The following is a 21,606-nucleotide window of genomic DNA, read 5'->3' as shown; positions in this document are numbered from 1 at the left end:
CTTTCTCCGTGTGTCCGTGAGGCAGCTCCCAATTGCCCAGGTGTCCGTGGGACAGCCGCCCATTGGCCAGGCGTCCATGGAACAGCTCCCCATTGGCCGGGTCTCCATGGGGCAGCTCCTGATTGGCCAGGGGTCGATGGGAGCGTTTGCAGCCCAGAGCTTCAAGGAGAAGAAACGTAAAACCAGAACCACATTCAGCTCGCTCACATTTTTCTTTTTAACGTGACATTTAGCAAAGATGTATAAGAAGTCAGCCACATCCTAGTGGCATATTAGTGATTCTGAGGAAAATCTAGTCCTAAAATGAGTTAAGAGATCTGTAAATCGATGTACAACAGCAAGAAACTGAACGACAAGGAAGAAGCGAGGGAATAACTGGAGCTGGAGTTCGTTGTGAAATGGTCACATTTAATGAACAACTCCTCATTTTATAGACATCTATAAAAAGAACCCAGATACCGGTTACAAGAATCTAACCCTAATACATACATTATTAAATAATAAACTTTTCATGTTAAAGATACATATCATTGTTTACAAAATATGATCGGGGGAATTAAGCAATTATGAGGGTCTGTAAAGCTGAGATCCTATATGTATATTTTCATTTAATAATAAACAAATACATAAAGCACAACTAGACGTCTTGAGTAACATAATATCAAGTTGTGGTACCGATTATAAAAAAATTGTAAAAACACATCTGCAAAGGCGACAGAGTTTGAAAGCAAAACATGTTGTTTCCAACCGGAGCTTATTCATATTGACTATATTGCCTCATATTTACAGGAGAAAACAAACCAAAAAGCGGTGATGGAAAAAGAACTGTTTTCGGTATTGTAATGGTTATTTCCGCAGCTGGAGCTTGTGATAACTGTACAGAAAAAGGAAAAAAAAAAGTAAGAAATAATTACTAATTTCCCCCCAAAATGTTAGTCCTCTCTTTCCTTGTCTTCTGTGTTGCTGGACGCAGATTCCTGGAATTCACATCGGGAAGCCAAGGATTCGGGAAAAATGTTTCCGAGACAAGTCTTTGGCATGGAGAGTTAGCTGTATGTAGCTGCAAAGTATGACAAACTGAGGAAAAGACAAAGAAGAAAAGGGAAAGAAAAATATAGGCATTCCTGGAGCTTTTGGCTAAGTATCAAAAATAATCAGTGAATCGATCGATTGAACAGGAGGAAGAGGGATGAGGCTCGATTCTGTTCCAGTCGTTTCCCCCGGATCCTTCGCTTCTGTCCGACGCGCGTCCCGTGTCTGCATGAAGCTTTTTGTTTTTTTTTTTTCTTCTTTTTTTGTAGAAATTTTCGTCACTTTTTGTTTGTGTTTATGCTTTTCTTCGTGAGAAATCTGAATTAAATTATTAATGCACTATATCCATTTAACATGTGCAAAATAGACAGGGATGTTCCTCGATTTTCTTCCACAGGAATGAAACACCGATATCTGGGGGGGGGGGGGAGGAGAAATGAAATTATTAAATGTCAGTGAGTGATGACAGACTCCTGTCCTTCAAACACAATATATTAATATCTTGAAATAATATCGATATTTTAGGACACATTAGAGTAGGAAGCATGTGGGAGGTAAACCATAACAAGTAAGATGAGTAATTTAACTGCGCTGTCACACTCGTTATTCATCAGAGAATAACTTAATAAAAGACAGGGACGGCGGAGATGGAAAGTGTCACTTAAACCTGTCGACACGGATCCATCACCCTCCCACCCGGGTCCTACGGCCCAAAATCGATGATTCACGGTTTGAGGTCTTAGACTGAAAGAGCTCTATCTGACGAAAGCAGGCTCTACACTTAAGGTTTTAAACTTCTGATGGGTTTCGGTGAACAGAACTTAATTTGAAGTTTTATCTCCCTGCCACACCATGCTAACACAAGAAGCTGTCTGGCGGCACACTGCCCCCCCTCCCACCCCCACCCCGTGTCAATAACTAATTTTTGACGAAAGCCTTAGAAGACTGTGACTCCAATGTCAGAGTCTGATGATGGACTCCCTTAGGCACACGGGGCCTGACTCCCGCCTGCAAAGCACTCCTGGTCAGCGCCGCCCTGTCGCCCGTTCCTCTCTCACATCTCACCCTGAACAGACCCATGGATCTCCATTGGCAGAACCATCTCCTCCCATCCAGCATCCAAGGCACAAAGTCTTATCTGGCTCTGCCCAGCATTATGTATTCTCTCATTAGCGATTAGCCAGGAATGACACTCTGACTTAATAATGCAACAGGAAGTCCTGTCTGGAGAGGAGACGTGTTCAGTCGTTTGGACAGATGTTACCCCAGCTGGACATCAAGATCAATGCTGTCCTGCTCTGTGCTCACTGACCACTGGAGATCCGCTTTGGACGAGTTCGGACGAGGTCAACTCACCACACGACCGACAGCAACGTGGATGCCAGGAGCAGGAGAGACGAGCCGGCCAGGGTGCAGCAGCTGTCCACAGGCACTGACAGCTGTGGCTTCGCTGAGGGGGGGGCCGCGGAGGGGGTGGTCTCTGGGTGGAGAAGGAGCAGGTGAGAGGCCTGTCCAATCTCAGTGCATTCAGTGCAGCCAGGACCCAATCACAAGAAAAATAGATCCATTAAACCACAGAGCCAAACAGAACAGCAGGTAATCTGGCAGTGAACCAAGAGTCCAGGCCGTAGTGGTGCACTTGACTAAGTGTGACTCACTGAGGCAGAGTGTGGCGCACTGAGGACAGAGACACTGAAGCTGTGTGATGCAGTGAGGACAAAGACATTGAGGCTGTGTGATGCAGTGAGGACAGAGACACTGGCTGTATGTGACTCAATGAGGCCAAGTGTGATGCACTGAGGACAGAGACACTGAAGCTGTGTGTAGCTCCCTGAGACTGAGCATGACGTACCGAGGACAGTGGCACTGAGGCCAAGTGTGACTCACTGAAGTTGAGCATGATACACTGAAGACAGCGGCACTGAGGCTGAACGTGATGCACTGAGGCTGAGTGTGATTCACTGAAGATGAGCGTGATACACTGAGGACACCAGCGCTGAGGCTTTGTGTGACGCTCTGAGGTCGGCAGTCTTGCAGAGGATGGACATGTGTGAACTCTACCCCAAAAATGCCTTTACTGTGCATTTCCCAACCTCCCCTCTCACAGAAGAATGTGTTCTTTATTATCGCCCCCTCCAGGCCATCGCCTGTTGTCACGAAGCAGCTGTGCAAATATTAAAAAATAATGCCGTATTTCATCACGGCCCCAGAAACTTGTATAAATTCAGATTCTTTACGGTGACTTGCCAGTGATTATCGTCTTTCCACTGCCCAGCCGCTCCCTGTCACATTCCAGGGCCCTCCCAGACCCCGCTGTCAGGTATTTCCCATATGCATCCAGACACTAATGTGCAGCTTTGAGACATTTTCTGAATGTCCCTCTGCTTTACAGAAGGTCACCATCTGATGTGTTCAGCTGAATGCCTGATTCGCAAAAAACGTGTGAAAAAAAAAGCCAACACATAAATGATCTAGGGCTATTCCACATGTGCTTGGAAGCTGCGTTTTGCACAATGCAGCTGGACAAACCCATTACATTTCCGATGCGTTTTGCAAAAACAGAGCTTGTTCAGTTAGAGGATCAGCTCTGTTATCAGAGTGTTACAGCAAGTTCTGGGTTTTGGGGTTTTTAAATATTGAGTTTTTTGGCAGGAATTCACTGCAATTTTACCAGGAAAAAACATGTAATTATTGAGGACAAAACAAGTTGCCTTACGCAGACGACCAGCTATGGGGTTAAATGCAACTCGATTAGGATTTAACTCCCTGGCTTCTCAGGTAAGATTTGAAGAACTAGGCTTTGAGAGGCTGATCTGATACCATCCTCAGGACCAAACTATCACCCTGGAATGCAGCCCTTCTGTATCCTGATGGCTACTGACGTCTCTCAGATCCCCACATACTGAGAGCGATGATGAAACTATACCTGGTCTCGATTCCCCTCTTTTAATGAGGATCTCAGTAGGTTCTCTCGCTTGGTTAACACCCTCATATCCTGAGTAATATATATTAAATTTTCTTGCAAACACTTTCACATTGCTTTTCTTGTTTTGGAGGTCATGTGATCGATACCAGCCTTGCCGTTGGCCTTTGAAGGATCGGGGGTGGGCCACTAGAGGGCAGTGCCGAGTTTCCATAGATTTTCCTTGATGTGCTGCTGTCTGCTGTAGTCTTGGCCGTTGCCTTTGGGCTTGTGAGAGTGTGCGGGATGCCTACCTATAACGACCTCTGCTTCAGTGGTGGAGGTGCTTTGCCGGGGCTCATCTATCCAGGGCGTGGCATGGACAGCTACACTCCAGTCACTCCAGGTGCCAATTTCCATGTCCTTGGCAGCCACCTGGATGATGTATTCCTTCCCCGCATAGGCGTCCGTGATAGTGTGGCTGGTGCTATCTGACAGCTCCACCTGCCAATCACACAATGGAGCATCAGTCTGTGGGCGGAATTAAAGGCAGACTGAGGCCAATCGGAGACACCTCTGTTGCAAACATCTGGCTGGTTGTTTTTCCTCAGAACACCAACACCAGCTTGCCTCTGCGCAGTACCAGGAATGTTCTGACCGAGGGAAATAGGCGAAGGACACGCCAGCCTGCCCGGTTTAGACTGAAAAGGTGCGGGAGCAGGATGGATCGGGGTGCAGCGTCGGCCAGGAGCGTCAATGGCTCCACCCGCGACAGACGGCGCCTCGCAGCCCCCTCCCGCCTCCTCTCCTGCATCAGCTGAAACCCGATCAGCTGAGGTCACAGGTGGGGGGCTGAGCCAGCTTTAGTCTCTTGGGGGTCCTGGGGCGGGACAGGCAGCCGGCTGGTGAACTTCCAGACCCCCCGCCCAGCCCCAGCATCAGCTTGTGTTTGGGATGAACGCGGCAGAGCTCTCCATTTACATGTGATTTCACGGCGATTTCCGGCACGCAGCCGCCATCGGTTTATTGTAAACGCCCGCCGAGCCGTGCACAGGGATTGGATCATTGCTGGCCCGCAGGTGGCCATCAGCTTGCTGCAATTTGGGCTCCTGTTTGAAATAAGGAACAGCAAAGGCGGAGAAGACTGGAAGCGGGGAAGCTGCTACGCAAGCAGAGAACGGAAGGAAAAACGGGATGAGCTGCACCCTAAAAGGCCAGCGGCTCTCTGCACCCCAGGGGGCATGATCTACACCTGTCAGCAAACAGGGATATGTAGCTGATGGGGAGACGGTGAGGTGGCTGTTAGGTTTGAGGCAGAGCTGGAGAGGGTAGGGGGGGGGTGTCTGAAATGGAGCTCTGCTTCACAACATCTATACGATCAACCACCCCGGAGAGATGGCTATTAATATCCTTTTTTCAAAGTGCATGTGTTGTATTTCAGCCCTGATGCCCCACCCCCACCCAAGCAGGCAGCTGGGGATAACTTAATGTCCAACAGGCTCCAGATCAGGTGACAGAGTCGTCTCAGCAGGGTGGAGCCTAAGTATTGGTCATGGCCAGTGACCCAGCACAGCACCAAACAGAAAAATAAACTCCTTTGTTTTTTTATATCTGGCCAGGAACCTGGCCTCAGGGTGCAGGGGGCGGATTCTCTGCAGGAGCAAGGCCTCTCAGCCCGGCGATTGCATGATACATGCTGCCCTGGTACAGCTGTGCTTACATCTGTCGGCTCACGGGAGGTGCTGACTCCGCCGACCACAGAGGGCGCTGTTGTCACTGTAGGAGCTTCACTGAGGAATGAGCAGAGGTGGGAAGTAACGAAGTACAAATACTTCATTACTGTACTTAAGTAGAATTTCCGAGTATCCGTACTTGACTAATTATTTTTGTTTAAACTTTTAACTTATACTGCCTACATTTTAGCATAACTGTACTTTCTACTCCTTACATTTTCAAATCAGGCTCGTTACTCTTGTTTCGTTTCATTTAAATGACGTTTATTAGGGCATTTTGCCATGCACTTTACCTATTCCGATTCAATAATGCGCGCCATCCAGACGACTTGACTGACTGGTTGAGGCTTAAAGACGTTTGTAAACACGCACAGAAAAGACAATCCCATTGGTGTATTTGTCTTTGCACATGATGCACAACACAATAGACATGATAAAGCGAGAGAGAGAGACTAAAACCAGGCAGCAACTGGGTGGGAAAAGATATCATGACTGCAGTGGAAGAAAGAAGCTTGAAAAGCAAGTCGTTTGAAAGATGCTGTGGGGAATCGAGGTGAGACCTCTCATTCTTCAGAGGAGGACCATGACTTCTTTTCTGTAATAGCACAGAACCCCAGTTCCCAAGAAAGGGCCAAACAGCTGGAGATTTACTTAGGATGCCCAGGTGATGCAATGAAGATACTCAAGTCTTTCCTGACAATATTCAACCTGTCATTGAGGCTCAAAACTCCACTACCAGCCTCAGCTACGTGCGAGAGACTGTTCAGCACAGCTGGACTGATATTCACACCGAAAAGGGCATGCTTTGAATCCAGGAACTTTGAAAATCAGCTTTTGAAGCTAAACAGAGGGTCTGGTAGTCCTATGGTGTGTGCCTCAGTTCTTCTGGCTTACACAAACACCTAACATATATTTGCATACAAATAAAGTTTTTTGAACACCATGCACATTGAGTTTATAACCCCTCAATCTTTTACAGTACTATAATGCATGATGTGTTTAGGAAAAAGGCGATCGTCATGTATAATGATGGTTATGGCCAATGGAGCCTTAAGTATTTATCTGACTTTATTTTTCTCTGCTTGTGTTCTACATGGAGTCCAGTCAGCTTTGCCCTAAAATGGTGGTATTGTCCTTTGCACGGGTACTTTATACTTTTATACTTTAAGTATGTTTTAGAGCCTGTACTTTTCACTTCAACCTGAGTAAAAAAGTGAAGTCAATACTTCAACTTTTACTGGAGTGTTTGTAAAAACATGTATCTATACTTCAGCTTGAGTGAAGAATGCATGTACTTTTGATGCCTCTGGGAATGAGGTATGCATGTGTTTTCATAGATACACATAAGAAAATACAGAACACGGCTGTAGCTGTGAAGCTCCCCGGCTGTACTGCCAGAGGCTCACACTGACGGAAAGGGAGATTCTTCTCTGAATTCCTGAAGTGCCTTTCTCCTTCCAAGAGTGTCCGGGTCAGGCATCGGTCTGAGCGGCATCGGAGAAGATAGCCGGCCGCATCCCATAATTCAGGGGCCTTATTCTGCGCAGACCATCACCCTGTCTCGGTGTGGACCACTTCACCTCAAGGCTCAGAGGTGCCCCAAAAGTGTTCAGCTCAGCCCAGGTTGGCCTCACGTTTATTTTTTATTAAATCGCAAACTCACTCAGCTCCTGGAGCCTCAGGCCCTGCTGGGGCTTTCTAATGGGGATCCATCTCTCGCTGAGCGTGGGACTGTATTTTAATTGCAGGTATAGGTTTTCCAGACATATCTGAACAGTGAAATTTCTTGTTTTTATTAAAGTCTTTTTGTGTGAGTCTCTACCTGCCCAGAATTCACAGATCAAAACAGAAGAAAACTACCAATAACCCAGAAGTGGTGTTATTAACTGACAGTGACAGATTGCGCGATTATACAACGCTGTCATCACGGACCCATGTGAGCATTTCAATAACCGCGATACTATGAAAATACTGGCCGTTCAAAGCAAACTAAAGTTTGGCATTTTTGGATGAAAATTCTAGAAGGAATTGAAAAGCTAAAGAAGAACAGACTTCTGAGCCAGTCTAGGATATCCACTGGATATTCATGAATATGACCGTGTAGAGACAGGGAAGTACACACACATAGAGCTCATATAGTCCTGTCTTTGTGGGGACCGTCTGCTCGTCTCAATGGAAAAAAACCCTAATCCCAGCTATGACAACCCTAACCCTACCCAGCCCTAACCTTAACCATAGGCAACCTAACAAAATACGAGACTTTTAACATTCTTACTTTTTTGATTGCATCACAGATCATTGTGGGGACCTGAAAAATGGTCCCCACAAAGTCAAAATTACAGGTTTTTGTTCCATTATCCACAATCCCCTCCAAAGAAGACGCACCACTGTCTTCAGGCCCCATAACAACTGGAAGGATGTTAATATCCATTAGCTATACACAGCCCTGCTGTCCATTATTACCTCAGAACAGGATCAAAACAGTGACATGAAGAATGCTGTCACAGCAGTTATCATCTGCTAACAGACACCCCTAATCAGAGTGGCTTACAAAGGCGGCTCTCTCACATCCTCTTCATTTACAAAGCGTCGGATCTGAGGAATTCGTAATGGAAAATCAGGAACGCACCGTTCAGGCTCCTGCGGGGAGCCTCCCCATCCCGGACGCTCCAGGGGCCCGATGATGCCGGCGAGTCCATCTGTGAAGACCTGCCCCGTCTCGTTATTGTAACGGCAATTATGCGCACTGCCGCAGCCTGAAACGCACCTTAAATATCGTAATTAACACACAGGTGGAAGCCGCGAGCTTCCAAGCGCGTTCGCACGCATGTTCACGCGTGTCCGCGTTACATGGATCACCTGGCCCCGGGGGGGGCAAGACAAGGTTAACAGGCAGGGGTGGCCTGAACTTCAGCAAGGCCTTCTCCGGAACTTTTGGAAGGACCTTCATTCCTCCACACTGCTCACACAGAGGGGGAGCTTTACAAAATTTGTGCGATATCTGAGCAACATCTCACTAAATAAATTATTCATTGGGCTCTGTGCATAAACAGCGCAGGGTAAGAGGAGGGATTTCATCTTTTAAATGAATCTAATAACCATAATTATTTTGTCGGCTCTAATTTCTCAGGCCTGCCTTTCTGTAGTTGTTTAGAAGGATTTGCATGAAATATAATGCCAGTTTTGCTCGATTCATGATCATTAGCAATTTAATAGCCAGAGAGATGGTGATGTAGATAAATCTTAGGATTCAGCTTACAAACCTATAATAGGGCAAAATTTTGGGGCTTCTGAAGATACAAAGAGAAACGGTGAATAAGCCAGCTAGGCCCCTCGCCCTCTCCGTTCTTTGAGGGCTTCCTTTTGAGGACTGCGTGGTACGGTTATAGCACACGGAAACGTGGAGAGGCCGTGACCGTTTTCCCAAACAGGATGGGAAAGGTACACTTGTCCTTTCTGCTGGAGGAGCGTTTGGAAAATGGTGTCCGAGTGGGGTAGGCTTAAGGTCTGGCTGTCAGCAGACTTTGTTTGCAAACTCGGACTTGGAGCGGCATGCAGAAGGGGTTTAACGGGAAGGCGAGAGAGGCTGCCTTTCCCACCTACTTCTGAGGAAGGGAGATGGGCTCTTTCTCCTCGCTATACCACCTGGCTGGGGCCAGACTTCATTCTCTTGTGATGCTGACCGGTGCCTCTAGGGGGCGCACATCTTTGATCAACGTTCTGCACTCAGCAGCTTGCGTCCAAGGTGGAGCAAAGAACCTGTCCGAAAGGCAGCCATGACACCTCTTTCTCTTTTTAAATCCCTCCTTCCTGTGTTGACGGCGCACGCATGTGCTCATCCACACACGGCTGCCCGTGACCTCGATGCCAGATGTAATGCGTGCATGAGTTGCGTTGCACCAACCAGGGTGAAGCATCGATCTTAGAATGGGGGGGGGGGGGGGGGGGGGAGTGGTGGTGGGGGCCGTGTGATCCAATGTCTGAAGGATGAGACATAAACACTGGTACAATTAGGACAATTAGGCAGCACATCCTGGGTCATAGTGGAGTGAAGGGGCCATGCAGAACAGCAGTGCCAGGATCCGCCCCCCTCCCACCCCCGGGATAATGTGCCTGATTGTGCCGCTGAATAATGATCTGTGTCACGTTTGACTCACGGTCATTGCAATAATTTCCTGCAATCAACACCAAAACACGCACAGCGGAGGCGTAAATTCGGATCCGTTTGAATTTCAGGCGTTGGCGGTGATGGGGAGGGGGGGGGTTCACAATGTGTCATTACTCTGGAGAGCTATCCATTGCCATCGTTTGACACCCCCCCACACACACCGTCTGCCGTATGGATCGGCAGCACAAACACTTCTGCGTGAAGAAGTTTGGGGCAGGCGGGGGCACAAGAGTAAGGGCGGTCTGCGGATAGCCGGGCCCGTCACGTCGGGGGGGGGGGCGCTCTGTCAGTCGGCCGGTGCGTGGGACAGCTCATACCGGACATCTTTACAAACCGAGCTGCCGGAAATGGCAGTGACTCCAGGGCACGGAGACCAGGCGGGCTGCAAGTTGGAGGGGGTGGGGGTCGGGATCGAGGGGCATGACCTGCGTTCCCCTATATTAACGCTCACTAATAAGAGGCCTCACATTCCTGTCCGCTCTCTACACATCCCTGTCTATGGGAACGGTGAGGAGATCCGAAGAGTGACACAATGACGAGGAGAGCCGGTGACTTCAGAGGATGATGCCGACCCGTCTCTAGGGATCATGCAGACACAGAGCTGTCCCTATGCCCTGTCCCCACACGCTGTCCCTATGCCCTGTCCCCACACGCTGTCCCTATGCCCTGTCCCCACACGCTGTCCCTATGCCCTGTCCCCACACGCTGTCCCCACGCCCTGTCCCCACACACTGTCCCTATGCCCTGTCCCCGTGCCCTGTCCCCACATGCTGTCCCTATGCCCTGTCCCCACACGCTGTCCCTATGCCCTGTCCCCACACGCTGTCCCCACGCCCTGTCCCCACACGCTGTCCCTATGCCCTGTCCCCACACGCTGTCCCCACGCCCTGTCCCCACATGCTGTCCCTATGCCCTGTCCCCACACGCTGTCCCTATGCCCTGTCCCCGTGCCCTGTCCCCACACGCTGTCCCTATGCCCTGTCCCCGTGCCCTGTCCCCACATGCTGTCCCTATGCCCTGTCCCCACACCCTGTCCCTATGCCCTGTCCCCACACCCTGTCCCTATGCCCTGTCCCCATGTGCCGTCCCTGAGAACTCGATACTCTGCTGACCAGTTTAAGGTGTTGCCTCTGAACTGACCACACCTCTATTTCCAAAATGGGATAATCAGGTGTGGGGCTTCTGGAGCAGCTCCCCCAGGAGACGAAGGCAAAATCCCGAAGGGTGGGGAGCCCAAACAGCTGTCTTCGACCATATCCATTGATGAAAGCGCTTGGACTGGGTTGGTATCAGATCCACCGGCACAATCCGGTCCTGGATAAAACCTTAATCCCTGGAAGTGGCTTTAGAGGCATGGCGGGAGGAGCCGTGGGGAGAAGTAAATAACGGGGACAGAGTCGCGATCGACCCCCACCACGAGTCCGGCATGCCCACACGGGCTCAGAGGGGGGTGGATGACGGGTGTGGTTCCAGGTCTCGGGGTGACACTACAGAGCAAGTGACAATTGAAGCTGCCCCACTGGGGACTGATAATTACCGGCCAGTGTGAGCACCAGCCAGTCATCAGCCGCAGAGCTCGTCAGCACACCGAGGATAATCAGGCCCTGTTTATACGGACGGCATGGGGACAGAGGGATGGCGTGCTGACAGCGGTCATGGGGCACCGGTTCGATCGTTCCTCAACCTGTCAGACACATGAGACCGGCCTACCTCTTCCGACTATCGATCCGGGCCTGATTAGGCTGACCGAGCGCTTAAGTGTGTGCAGAAGTAAACAGTGGAAAGACCTTAATTTAATTAAATGATCACTGCCTGAGGTGGGGGGGAAGGGTAATGATAAGCCCAGCAAGGACAGTCCTAAAACACTGTGCATCCTTATATTCCGTGGGTCCGGCTTTCTGCTCCTGAACTTGCGCTGTAACAGTCAGCAGGTGGCGTGCCGGTTAAGGAAGCAGCCTCCGGAATGTAGCCTGTTTGAGTCCCGAGAGGTTCATGCTGCTGTAGCCTTGAGCGAGGCGCTTAACCTGCATTGTATGTCACTGTTGCTAAAAGCGCAGGCTTAGCAGCTGAATATAAACGCCGCGCTGTGGGGAATTGGGGCTGCAGCTCTGGGCACGGCCTGTACCTCAGCTATCAATTACGCAGCGATGTAGCGCCTGCCTCGCCCTTCCGCGTGCTCCCCCCATGCCTGCCTCATTAGTTCCACCAGAGACAATTGACCAGCTCCTCGCTGGCTGTCATTTCCACACAGCCAACCCCGAATCTCCTTTCGGAAATAGAATTTTCTTGGGGTATTTCTACAGCCTGCTCTTAGCGGCAACGACCTGAGCTGTTGAATGCCGTGATCCTGTAGTTTTCACAGCTGCCTTTCAGGCGGTGGGAGATTTACACGCGTAGCACTAGGTGAGAGGGTCACTGTCCAAACGGCTGCTTCCAGCACACCAGCAACTCCTCACACTGAAGGAAACCCTGACCTCCATGGGGGCCCTGAGAGCCAACTGCTACATAAAGGTGCTGAGACTCCTCCCATCACAGGACGGACTCCGAAAATTCAATTAATCATACTAATCATTGAATAACGCATTCATTAGCGTCCTGGTACTCCGCATTGTATTGGTTATAAGGCTCTCCTGAGGATTTAAGGGAATGCATATGAAATGTATTGATCTCAAGAGGAAATACTGGTACATACAGCAGCAAGGGATGTAAGAAACGTACATAAAGTGCAGAAGAAAGTGTAGAGACAGGCACACATTGTGCTCACAAGTAAACACAAATAAATGTAAAAGTACACAAACAGAACATACAAAAAAGAACATGCAGGCATTAATCCCTCTTCCGCTGTGCCACCGCGTTCAGACGAGTCCGAAGTGCTTTATCCCAGACGCCAGAGACCCGCGAGAGCAGCTGTGAACGTTGTAGGCTGGGGGGGGGCCGGCCGGCGCTGTTTTAGATATTATATCAGACCTGGTTTCCGTACCTTTGTTCTGACGGGAGCCCCATTAAATACGCTCTCTTACGGCATCGTGTTTCAGCTAAACGCATCGCACGCTACAGTAAGTGCATCTTTTTTGCCTCCGGCTTCCTGTATTTTCTCTGTGGTTATTTCACGATTAGTCAAAGGGGGTGGGGGGTGTTAATGCTGCTCATTTACCCCGACGATGTCATTCTCCGCAGGTGTATGAGGCCGTTTGCGTGACACTGCCTCCCTTGGGCCACCCGGAAAATAACGCGCCACCGCGTTATGCGCCGCCGGGCCGGAGTGGAAACCCAGTCCATTAGAAGGTTCTGAAACATTTAAGCACACGACATACCACACACCACACACGGAAACACACAACACTTCCTGCCCGATACCAGTCCAGGGTGCTGAAGCAGAGTGCATTGCATTTAATCCTGGCACCTGGACCAATACTGCCACCCGGAGGCTGTCCTGATCACTGTACTGTCCCGCCATATTTCGGTAGATGGCAAGTAATTGGACAGAGGGACAGACACTCAGGGTCTCACCTCGAGACAAACCCCATAATGCACCTTCAGACAATCTAACGGGGAGGCATTTCCAGAGCTCAATTCTGTCTCAATGAAAAATTAACTAAAATGTAATTAAATCTTAGATCTGTCATTCTGGGTCAGGTTTCCCCTGTACTGTTTGTGTTTTTAGCTGAAAGTGCCGTGAGTAAGAGGTTTCATCTGGGGAAGGCGAGCGAATCGGGAGACGTGCGGATGATTCCCACCCCATAAGCTCACCGCCGCCTCCGGCTGGCCGTATGGCAAGCGCGTGCGCATGCGGGGGGCGGGGGGGGGGGCTGAGATGCGGGGATAGACAGCTGAATAACCCCTTTCATTCTCTCATTTCCTTTGCCATGTTAATGGGATCACGAGCCTGAGACTATTGATTAATCTAAGTGGCAGTGGGAGGATGAGAGCGACTTCTGCCAGACGTAAGAAAGCCTATTAAATACGAGGGGGGGCTGCATGTCAGGGCAGGAAGACAGCAGGAGTGCAAGGAAAGGGGAAGAAAGCGAGAGAGAATAAATGAATGGAAACAGCGATGGGGGAAAGGCATGGGGGTAGTCTTCATTGTTGCGCCGGCCAGCGAGGATGCGGATTAACGGGAAAAGGAGCCCCCCCCCCAGGACCCCCTGGGAGCCGTACGTACGGATGGCCCCGCATCCCACACATGTGTTGGACAGGAAGGCAGCATAAGGCGGCCGTTAAGAGACACTACAGGGACAAAGCGGTGTGTGTATGGTTGCCATGGTTACTGCATTCCAGGCAGCTCGATAGAGAATTGGGCACGCTGCGGCCAGGGGGCGGAGACGGGAGGGCCAGCGAGGCCCCGGGCGAGTGTGCGGGGCCATGGCGATGGCGTGGCCAGAGTTCACCTGCAGCGAACCGCGACTGAGGGAGGCGGACCGATGCCCAGCAATGTCAACACCCAATGACATCACATGACCATCAAGGCCGCCGCCGCGTGTGACCGCTGGCACCTTCTACCTTCACGCAGAGCTCAGCATCATTCAGCAAGGGCGCTGGATGTTAGCATCACCATGGTTACCGTCACCATGTTAATACTACATGGCTACAATCTAAAGCTTTCATGTTTGAACTTCACCTATAATACAGACTTAAATATAGGAAATAATACATATTGTGTTCCTTAGCTAAGGGATTTACTGGAAACAGAAAATCGTCAAATGTTTAAGAGAACAGAAGCTTCTGGATCCTTTTATCCAAGGGGCACGTGTCTGCAGAAGGGCCTTGAGAGGCTGCCTCCTCTGTGCCTGACTGAAATGAATAAATGATGAAGTGGCCTGCACCCGGTCTGGGCGGGTGCTGCGGGGCACGCCTTGCGGATTGATTTATCAGGTCTCGTGATCCCACCCCCAGCTCCAGAAGGGAGTCAGCTTGTTTTCCTTTCTGTACTGTCAGCTGGGCTGAGCCCAGAGAGCATCAACATCATTCCTGATGAAAACAAATAGAGATCCATTCCAACACCAAAGGCGATCCCTGCTCAGAAAGACCTTGCCCATCACCCCACATTCCTGCAGTCTCACGGGGGTGTTTCCTGAAGCACGCCTGTGTACAGACTCTCTGCGATCTGGGGGTGTTCGCTTTCATGGCCGGGCGTGCGGGGCCACGATAACCTCCTCATCATGGTGCCCACAGCAGGCTGGGTCTGCTCTCCAAAGAGGCTGTGGACAGGATCAGCCACACCTGATACTTCACACTTATTTATCGAAGTTTTATTTAGCAGGTAAAACCCTCATTAAGGACTGAGATTTTACTGTATCTCACTCATGGCTACTACAGTATATGAGGACCTCTTCTGGAGTTTGTCCCTATGACCTCTGGGTTATGAGTACACGCTCTTAATCGCTATGCCACCTAGTGGCCAGACTGCTTCTGGTGTCAGTGCTGGATGCCATTATATGGTTTTAACATGTTTTTACATGGTGAGGAGCTCAAGGGTAACGGATCCCAGGCTGGCCACATGCAGCTCTCAGGGCCGTGATCCGGCACGGGCGTTAGGCCAGAACCAGGATCAGTCCGTCCGTCACCAGAAATACAGGGGGACCCAGGGGAGGGGTCATCAGGAATAACCATGCCCCTCTAGCCCTCTTTTTATGGCTCTGCTGACAAGCGACGTGACAGAGAAGCCACCGTTGAAAATAACCCACCATTATAAATATTTAAGCAAAGAGGATCTATGGAAAATGAGCTTCATCTGACATGGAACCCGGCGGGGGTGATGGGGCGGGGGTGATGGGGCGGGGCTGACCCACCCCAGCTGTGACAATCAGTGCTGGCAGCTTACTGACGCATCTCAGGACCCTGTCCCACCACCCTGAGCCTCCAGTGGGGGCTTCGGTCTAGCCGGGTGGGCATAACAGGACCAGGGATGGTGGGCTCTGTCTCCATAACAACCTCCGCAGAATGACATCAGATGAATGACCTCAGAGAAGGAGGATGACGCGGAAAAGCAGGTCATACAGACCGAGCCGTCGCCTCACGCGCGTCTTCCTTTAAGGAGAAACCTCTGAGGGTGGCAGCCCCCCCCCCCCCTCCCCACCCCCCACGAGACTCTCTTGCTTGAACATTATACATCTAAAATTAAATTTTTATTCTGCTCAACTCCATCGCCCACGGCAACATCAGGCTGGGCCCAATTTGGCAGAGTGTGTAGGTACAGCAGCCCAGTGTAGGTCTATAATCCGCACGCACGTCTTTCGATAAGCGACACGCTTGTGCGTTTCCACCCCATTCTTCCGCCGCATAACCGCACCTGTGTTGTCGTCTTCACCGCTCAGGAAAACGAAATACGAACATGTTTGTCTCCTGTCCTCGAGAGAAGCACACCGGCTGGTATCGCTTTTCAGTTTAATGGAGCTGGCAGGAGATGACATCAGCTTTTTGGGTGAGTTTCGCTTAAAATACGAGAGCAGAGGGGACACTGAGATGGGCTCAATAGAAGCATATTGGGGAGGATGGATGCTAGAGGACCAGTCCGTCGCAGTGCCAGAAAACCTGACCCGGAAAAGGCAGTTAACATGCACAACTGCAGACACACACACGTACTCATATCTCTGTGGGGACCGCTCATTCATCTCTATGGGCAAAACTCTAATCCCAACAGACGACCTTAACCCCTACCCAGCCCAAACCTTAACCATAAGTAACCAAACAAAATACATGACTTTTAGCATTTTAGTTTTTTGATTTTTATAAAATTGAATTTCCCCTTGTGGGGATCGAAAAGCATCAAAATATCAGGTTTTTATCACATTATAGGGACATTTGTATGAGGAGATTTGGTCCACATGCACACACACACAGTCACACACACATTTCCAAACAGAAGTATCCTGACACAAATTTTTTTAAACATTTCCTACCTACAGAGACACTGGTTCTCTCTCACACACAGACACACACATACACACACTGTCCATATATACCTATCATTGTAGGGACTCTCCATTCAAAATACAAAACATTTGGCATTTTTGTTTTTTTTTCATTGCATTCACAGATTTTTACAGGTTTGTATTGTGGAGACAAATGCAAACTCACACACACTCACGCAGACACACATAAACACACAGCTGCCATGTGTGTGTCCACTGTCACTACAGGATCACCATCCCTCTCTCTCTAACAAGCCACCCTGAGTCCCTGACACAGCAGCTCCTGTCCTGACTCTCCGGAGGCTGGAGAGGGTCCCAGAGTGCCGCATGTGCTAACATCCTATCCCAGCATGCACTGCCTCTGCTCAAACCCAGCCTCTTTCCTTAATATTCTTTGCAGCCCATGTTTTCAGCTCAGTGCTGGACAGCAGGCAACCAAAGCTGCTTCATATTGTAACTGGAACGTTTATGGGGCTCTTCTGTCCTTGGTATTTGTTCCTTGGTATGTGGTACACGGGAGGCGGCGAGGACCGCTTGCCCACAAAGGTGGCTGGAATTAAAAGCCCCTGAAGGGGGCAGTAGAGTGCGGCAGATGGCAGTGCCTTGCTGGCAAACCTGAAGGCGTGCCCAGCGTGGATGTTCATGCTCACCAGAGAGCGCCAGATCTTTCTGCTTTTCTGAGAAAACAAGCTCCCTACTATGCACAGGGCAGCCACATGGGGGCGTGCTCTAGCCGAATCAGGAAGGCGTGTCATCGTACATTCCGTGCAGAGTCCTACCACACTGTTGTTGTATTAAATAGGCCAATTAAATCTCTGTATATCCTTTACGGCTGAGCCATAAGGTGATATCAGACTGGATATACAGCTCTGGAAAAATTTAAAAATTAAAAAAATTCACTCATTTCTCAATTTCTGAGTGTGCATCTGTGTAAATTATAATTTTTTTTTTGCAAAATCCCAGCATGGCTCTTCCCTGCTTCTCTTTAGTGAAGAGCTTCTTCCTTGCTTTATGGGTCTTCAGTCCTGCTTCTAGGAGCCTGATATGAACTGTCCTAGCAGTGCACTTCACACCTGCATTTAATGTTTTCTGTTCCTTTTGAAGGTCACTTGAGGTTATGGAGTTGATGGTCATCTCTGGCATCAGAAAGTCGCTTCCGCCCTTTACCTGGCTAGTTTTTGGTCGTTCCCATGTCCCCTGCTTCACCTTGTTCTTTGTCTTAGAGACGTTGAGCCTGGAAGCAGCCTGCCTTGCAGTGTAGCCTTCTGCCAGCAGAACCAGGATTAAACCAGGTTCTCTTCATTTTTTCCAGAGCTGTATATGGAACCTTTGCTTCCATAGTAGAGCTAGGACCTTTCACCCCTGGAGAAGCCATTGCCAAGCCGGATAGCTGTTCTACAGTACAGACAAACAGGGAGCCAGACGGCCGCACTCACGTGTTGCCACTGTTCCCGGATCAGTGGTCTGTAGCGCAGGAAGTACTTCAGGGGGAAATTCTCCACGTCGGGCCACGTGCTTGGGCTGCTCCAGGTCACCTCCAGGCGCCGCACGTTGTTGGGGATGGGTGTGGCCACCACCTTCTCAGGCGGATCGGGTTTTACTGCGGGGATGGGAGGGGGGCACGGCCTTATACACATGGAGCAGAAAGGCACGGCAATGTTCACGGCCGCTCACAAACATTCAGAGATGTTCATAACGTTTCTTAAATGCCCCTGTAATGGTCAGAGCTTCACATTGTCCAGGACTCTACGAAAATTCTGTCTTCAATACGTCGGCAACCCATCAATAATATGAAGATAAAACAGACAAAGAGAATATAGAAGAGAAATTAATGGATATAAAAATAAGGGAAGATTAGGTCAGCCCCCAGAAGCCAGAGAGAGATAACAAGGGAAGAGATGAGGGGGAGGCTATCAGCTCCATCAGCTCCATCAGCCCACCTCCCCCCCCCCCCCCTGACAGACAGACACCTGGACCACATGAGGATTTAGAGGGGGGGGGGCAGTGATGGGCATGGTGGTTCTTTTGCTTTGCAGCAGTTGGTGGGGCCTGGGGCTGAACTGGGGGGGTGGGGGGAGTTCGGGGGGTTCCGTGTGGATGGACAGACCGGCCACTCCCAGCCCGCCCCTGTTCTCGCCCCTCTGCCCCGGGCAGCTCATTACTCAGAAAGCCTGTAAGCGCCCATTGTGGGTGGGGACTTCTCAGAGGCCTCTGCATGGACATCTATACTCGACCTGGTGAATGTGTGTGGGGGGGTAATGATGATGTTTGCATCTTGCTCCCCCTCATGTAGAGGGTTGCATCCGCTGTCATAGGGTTCCCTTCCCAGCCCCCACCCCACCAATCCTCCCCCCCGCAGAAGCAGTTAAAATGTCAGCGATGGCTGAACTAAATTACATTCTGGTAAAATCTACTGGCACAGATGGCGGAAAGACAGCCAGCACTGAAGAGCCAGACGGTGACGTGTTTACCGATGTTGAACTCGTCAAAGGAGATGATGGTGGACGCCTGGCCTAGTGCGTTGATGGCAGTGACGTTCACCCTGTACTTGAACGTGGAGAAGAGTTCAGGGAACTTCACATTACACCGGTTCTTGTGGATCGGATCCCTCTGGACATCCAGGGACCTCTGATTGTGTCTGAGAGTGAGGAGACAGCAGTGGACAGTGTCACATCAGGTAAACCCAACACACTTCTGAAAATCACTGCCATCTTCTGGGACTACAGGACCTGCCTGTCCTGCGGCTGATTGGCTAAAAGCCCGGCCAATCAAAACAGCAGGGCATGAGGTCATCTTTACTTTACAAATGGCTGACATAAGCCTACCCCCTGGGAAATCTAATTTGTGGCAACCTCACGAGTCACAAATGAAGGTAGAGATAAATCACTCAAGTGCTGTGCATATATATTTTGGGGGAATTGTTTGCATTACCTCATTCAATGAACTGCATTTATGTGACATTCCAACAGCCACCCTCTTTGTGGCCCATAAGCCCACAACACATCTAGTAACACTGCTCCTAAAGCGATACGACGGACCCCCCTGAATTCATAAAATTTTAAAGTGATTGCACGATATATGTCTTTGAACACCATGGATAAAAACGGTCTGCAAAGGAAAGGTAATCACGGCATCTACTCTGTCCTCTGTGGAAGATCGATCACGGTAAAGTGATGATGGCTGGTTTACATCATGGCCGACTTTATGAGCACAGAGTGTGATGGTTTAATGACCCTCGCGTGGCCCTCGGAAGGACAGATAGCCCCATTCGTCGCCAGCGTGACGCTGCAAAGGAGCATCTGTTATAGGAAGCTAAGCCCCCCCTGCAGCCTGATATGCCGTGCAGATTATTAGGCCTCTTCAGTAAGCGATGGATCCCATTTATCTCTGAGGAACTGATTCCAGTGAGACCAGCTCGGTCCCCCCACAAACCCCCACTCTACAACCTTGGTGGCCAGATCAGCTCTGACTCATTTGAGTCACCGTCGGGGGCTGGTTTGTTTGGGTTTCCGGCTCCATATTTATAACTAATAATTGTCAGCAAAGCTCACATCCAACCAAAACCAACCAGCCTGACAAACCGAAAATGGCCGGAGGTCATATCGATACAAAATCGAGGTGGGCGAATTTTTAATCTATCCATAGGGGGCGCTAACCCAGGCGAGTTTACAGCAAGGGGGTGATGCGGCTGTAACACACACGGGGGGGGAGGGACCACTATCGCTACTCTGCAGGATCAACAGAAGGGGGCGCTGTTCATCTGCCAGCGATCCATACGGAAGGAGAGGTGGGCAGGTGGAGAGGGGCATCTCCTTCACCCCCGGGAGCTCCCTAAAACAGTGCCAAACTCAATTTCCTCCCGGAAATTGCTCCTGGATCATGGTGTGATGTTTGGTCCCGCAGTGTCACCAGCGCTGGCCCTAGCTAAAAGTACTCTCTGCCACAGTGTCTCGGGCACTTCAATTATCTGAAGGGTGGCCAACAAAACGAGTGTTATCAGGCTGAATATTTCAGAGGAGGAGGCGGGAGGTGCCCGTCGAGCTGGACAAGCACACCTGTCGCCGACGATTACGTATGAATGTGTGCCTAAGTGCTCCAATCAGCGCTGAGGATCGCTGATTTGCCACGGAGCAATAACAGCACCTGGAAAGACGACGGGCCGGTGGAGAAACGTGCTTCTGAGCCAAGAAGCCGAGCTCCCCTGGCCTCCTGCTGCCGACCCGGCCTGCGAAACCCTCCGATCTCACAATATCATCCTTCTGTTTCCCATTAAGAAACAAGCTGGTCTTTACCCTCAGTCTGTCTCTCAGGATGCAGGAGGCTCTGGATCTGGAAGCCTTTTCTCCAACTTAATGTTGGAAAACGTCACTATGTGACATGTTGTGGGTTTGACTTCCCAGTAGCACACGATGTTGAGTTTTTGACTCCAGCTGCCTTATAACCCATCTAAATACATCAAACTAAAACCACGCTAATGAACAAGGCCTTTCTGACCCAGATCCAACCAAACTGTGTGCGCCTATGGGCTCAGCAGGTGGCACACAGCTCCCATCCCAATCCAGCTGGAGTTGCCCCCCTGCCCCCACTCCCTGCCCCGAATGAGCATGTCGCCGCCCTGCAGGCCGTTGACGGAGCCTTACTTGACTTGGACCTCGAACTCAGTAGGGATGTAGGTGAGGTGCTGCAAATGCCAGCTGCAGTAGAAGCCCTTGGGGTAGGTGTTGGAGCGGCACATCACCACGGGATCTTTGGGAGGAGCTGAAGGAGACGGAGGCAATGGGGAGGGAGAAAGAGAGAGTGTGAAGGGAGGTCACTTGCCGGCACGGGTGGACAGGGCAGTGGGGAGACGCAGCAACCACC

General features: G+C 50.2%; 1 protein-coding gene across 2 annotated transcripts in view; it reads right to left on the bottom strand.

Annotated features, from left to right (window-relative positions):
- Nucleotides 1-387: 387 nt before the first annotated feature.
- Nucleotides 388-21,606, bottom strand: part of cntfr (ciliary neurotrophic factor receptor) — a 108,447-nt gene continuing 87,228 nt past the window's right edge. Inside the window, exons 4-9 of one of the 2 annotated variants that reach the window (XM_023808665.2) lie at nucleotides 21,387-21,504; nucleotides 19,218-19,384; nucleotides 18,183-18,346; nucleotides 4,249-4,438; nucleotides 2,389-2,512; nucleotides 388-1,446 (exon numbers count right to left, since the gene is read on the bottom strand). In XM_023808665.2, the coding sequence (XP_023664433.1) occupies nucleotide 1,446; nucleotides 2,389-2,512; nucleotides 4,249-4,438; nucleotides 18,183-18,346; nucleotides 19,218-19,384; nucleotides 21,387-21,504 (764 nt within the window). In that variant the 3' untranslated portion in view covers nucleotides 388-1,445. Of the gene's footprint in view, nucleotides 1,447-2,384; nucleotides 2,513-4,248; nucleotides 4,439-18,182; nucleotides 18,347-19,217; nucleotides 19,385-21,386; nucleotides 21,505-21,606 lie in introns of those variants that run through there. The other variant, XM_072714307.1, reaches the window with a different exon arrangement.

This window comes from Paramormyrops kingsleyae, chromosome 7, assembly GCF_048594095.1.
Source record: "Paramormyrops kingsleyae isolate MSU_618 chromosome 7, PKINGS_0.4, whole genome shotgun sequence".
Classification (NCBI taxonomy): domain Eukaryota; kingdom Metazoa; phylum Chordata; class Actinopteri; order Osteoglossiformes; family Mormyridae; genus Paramormyrops; species Paramormyrops kingsleyae.
Note: the sequence above shows the minus strand (reverse complement) of the source record. Positions and strands in the feature narration are given on the sequence as shown.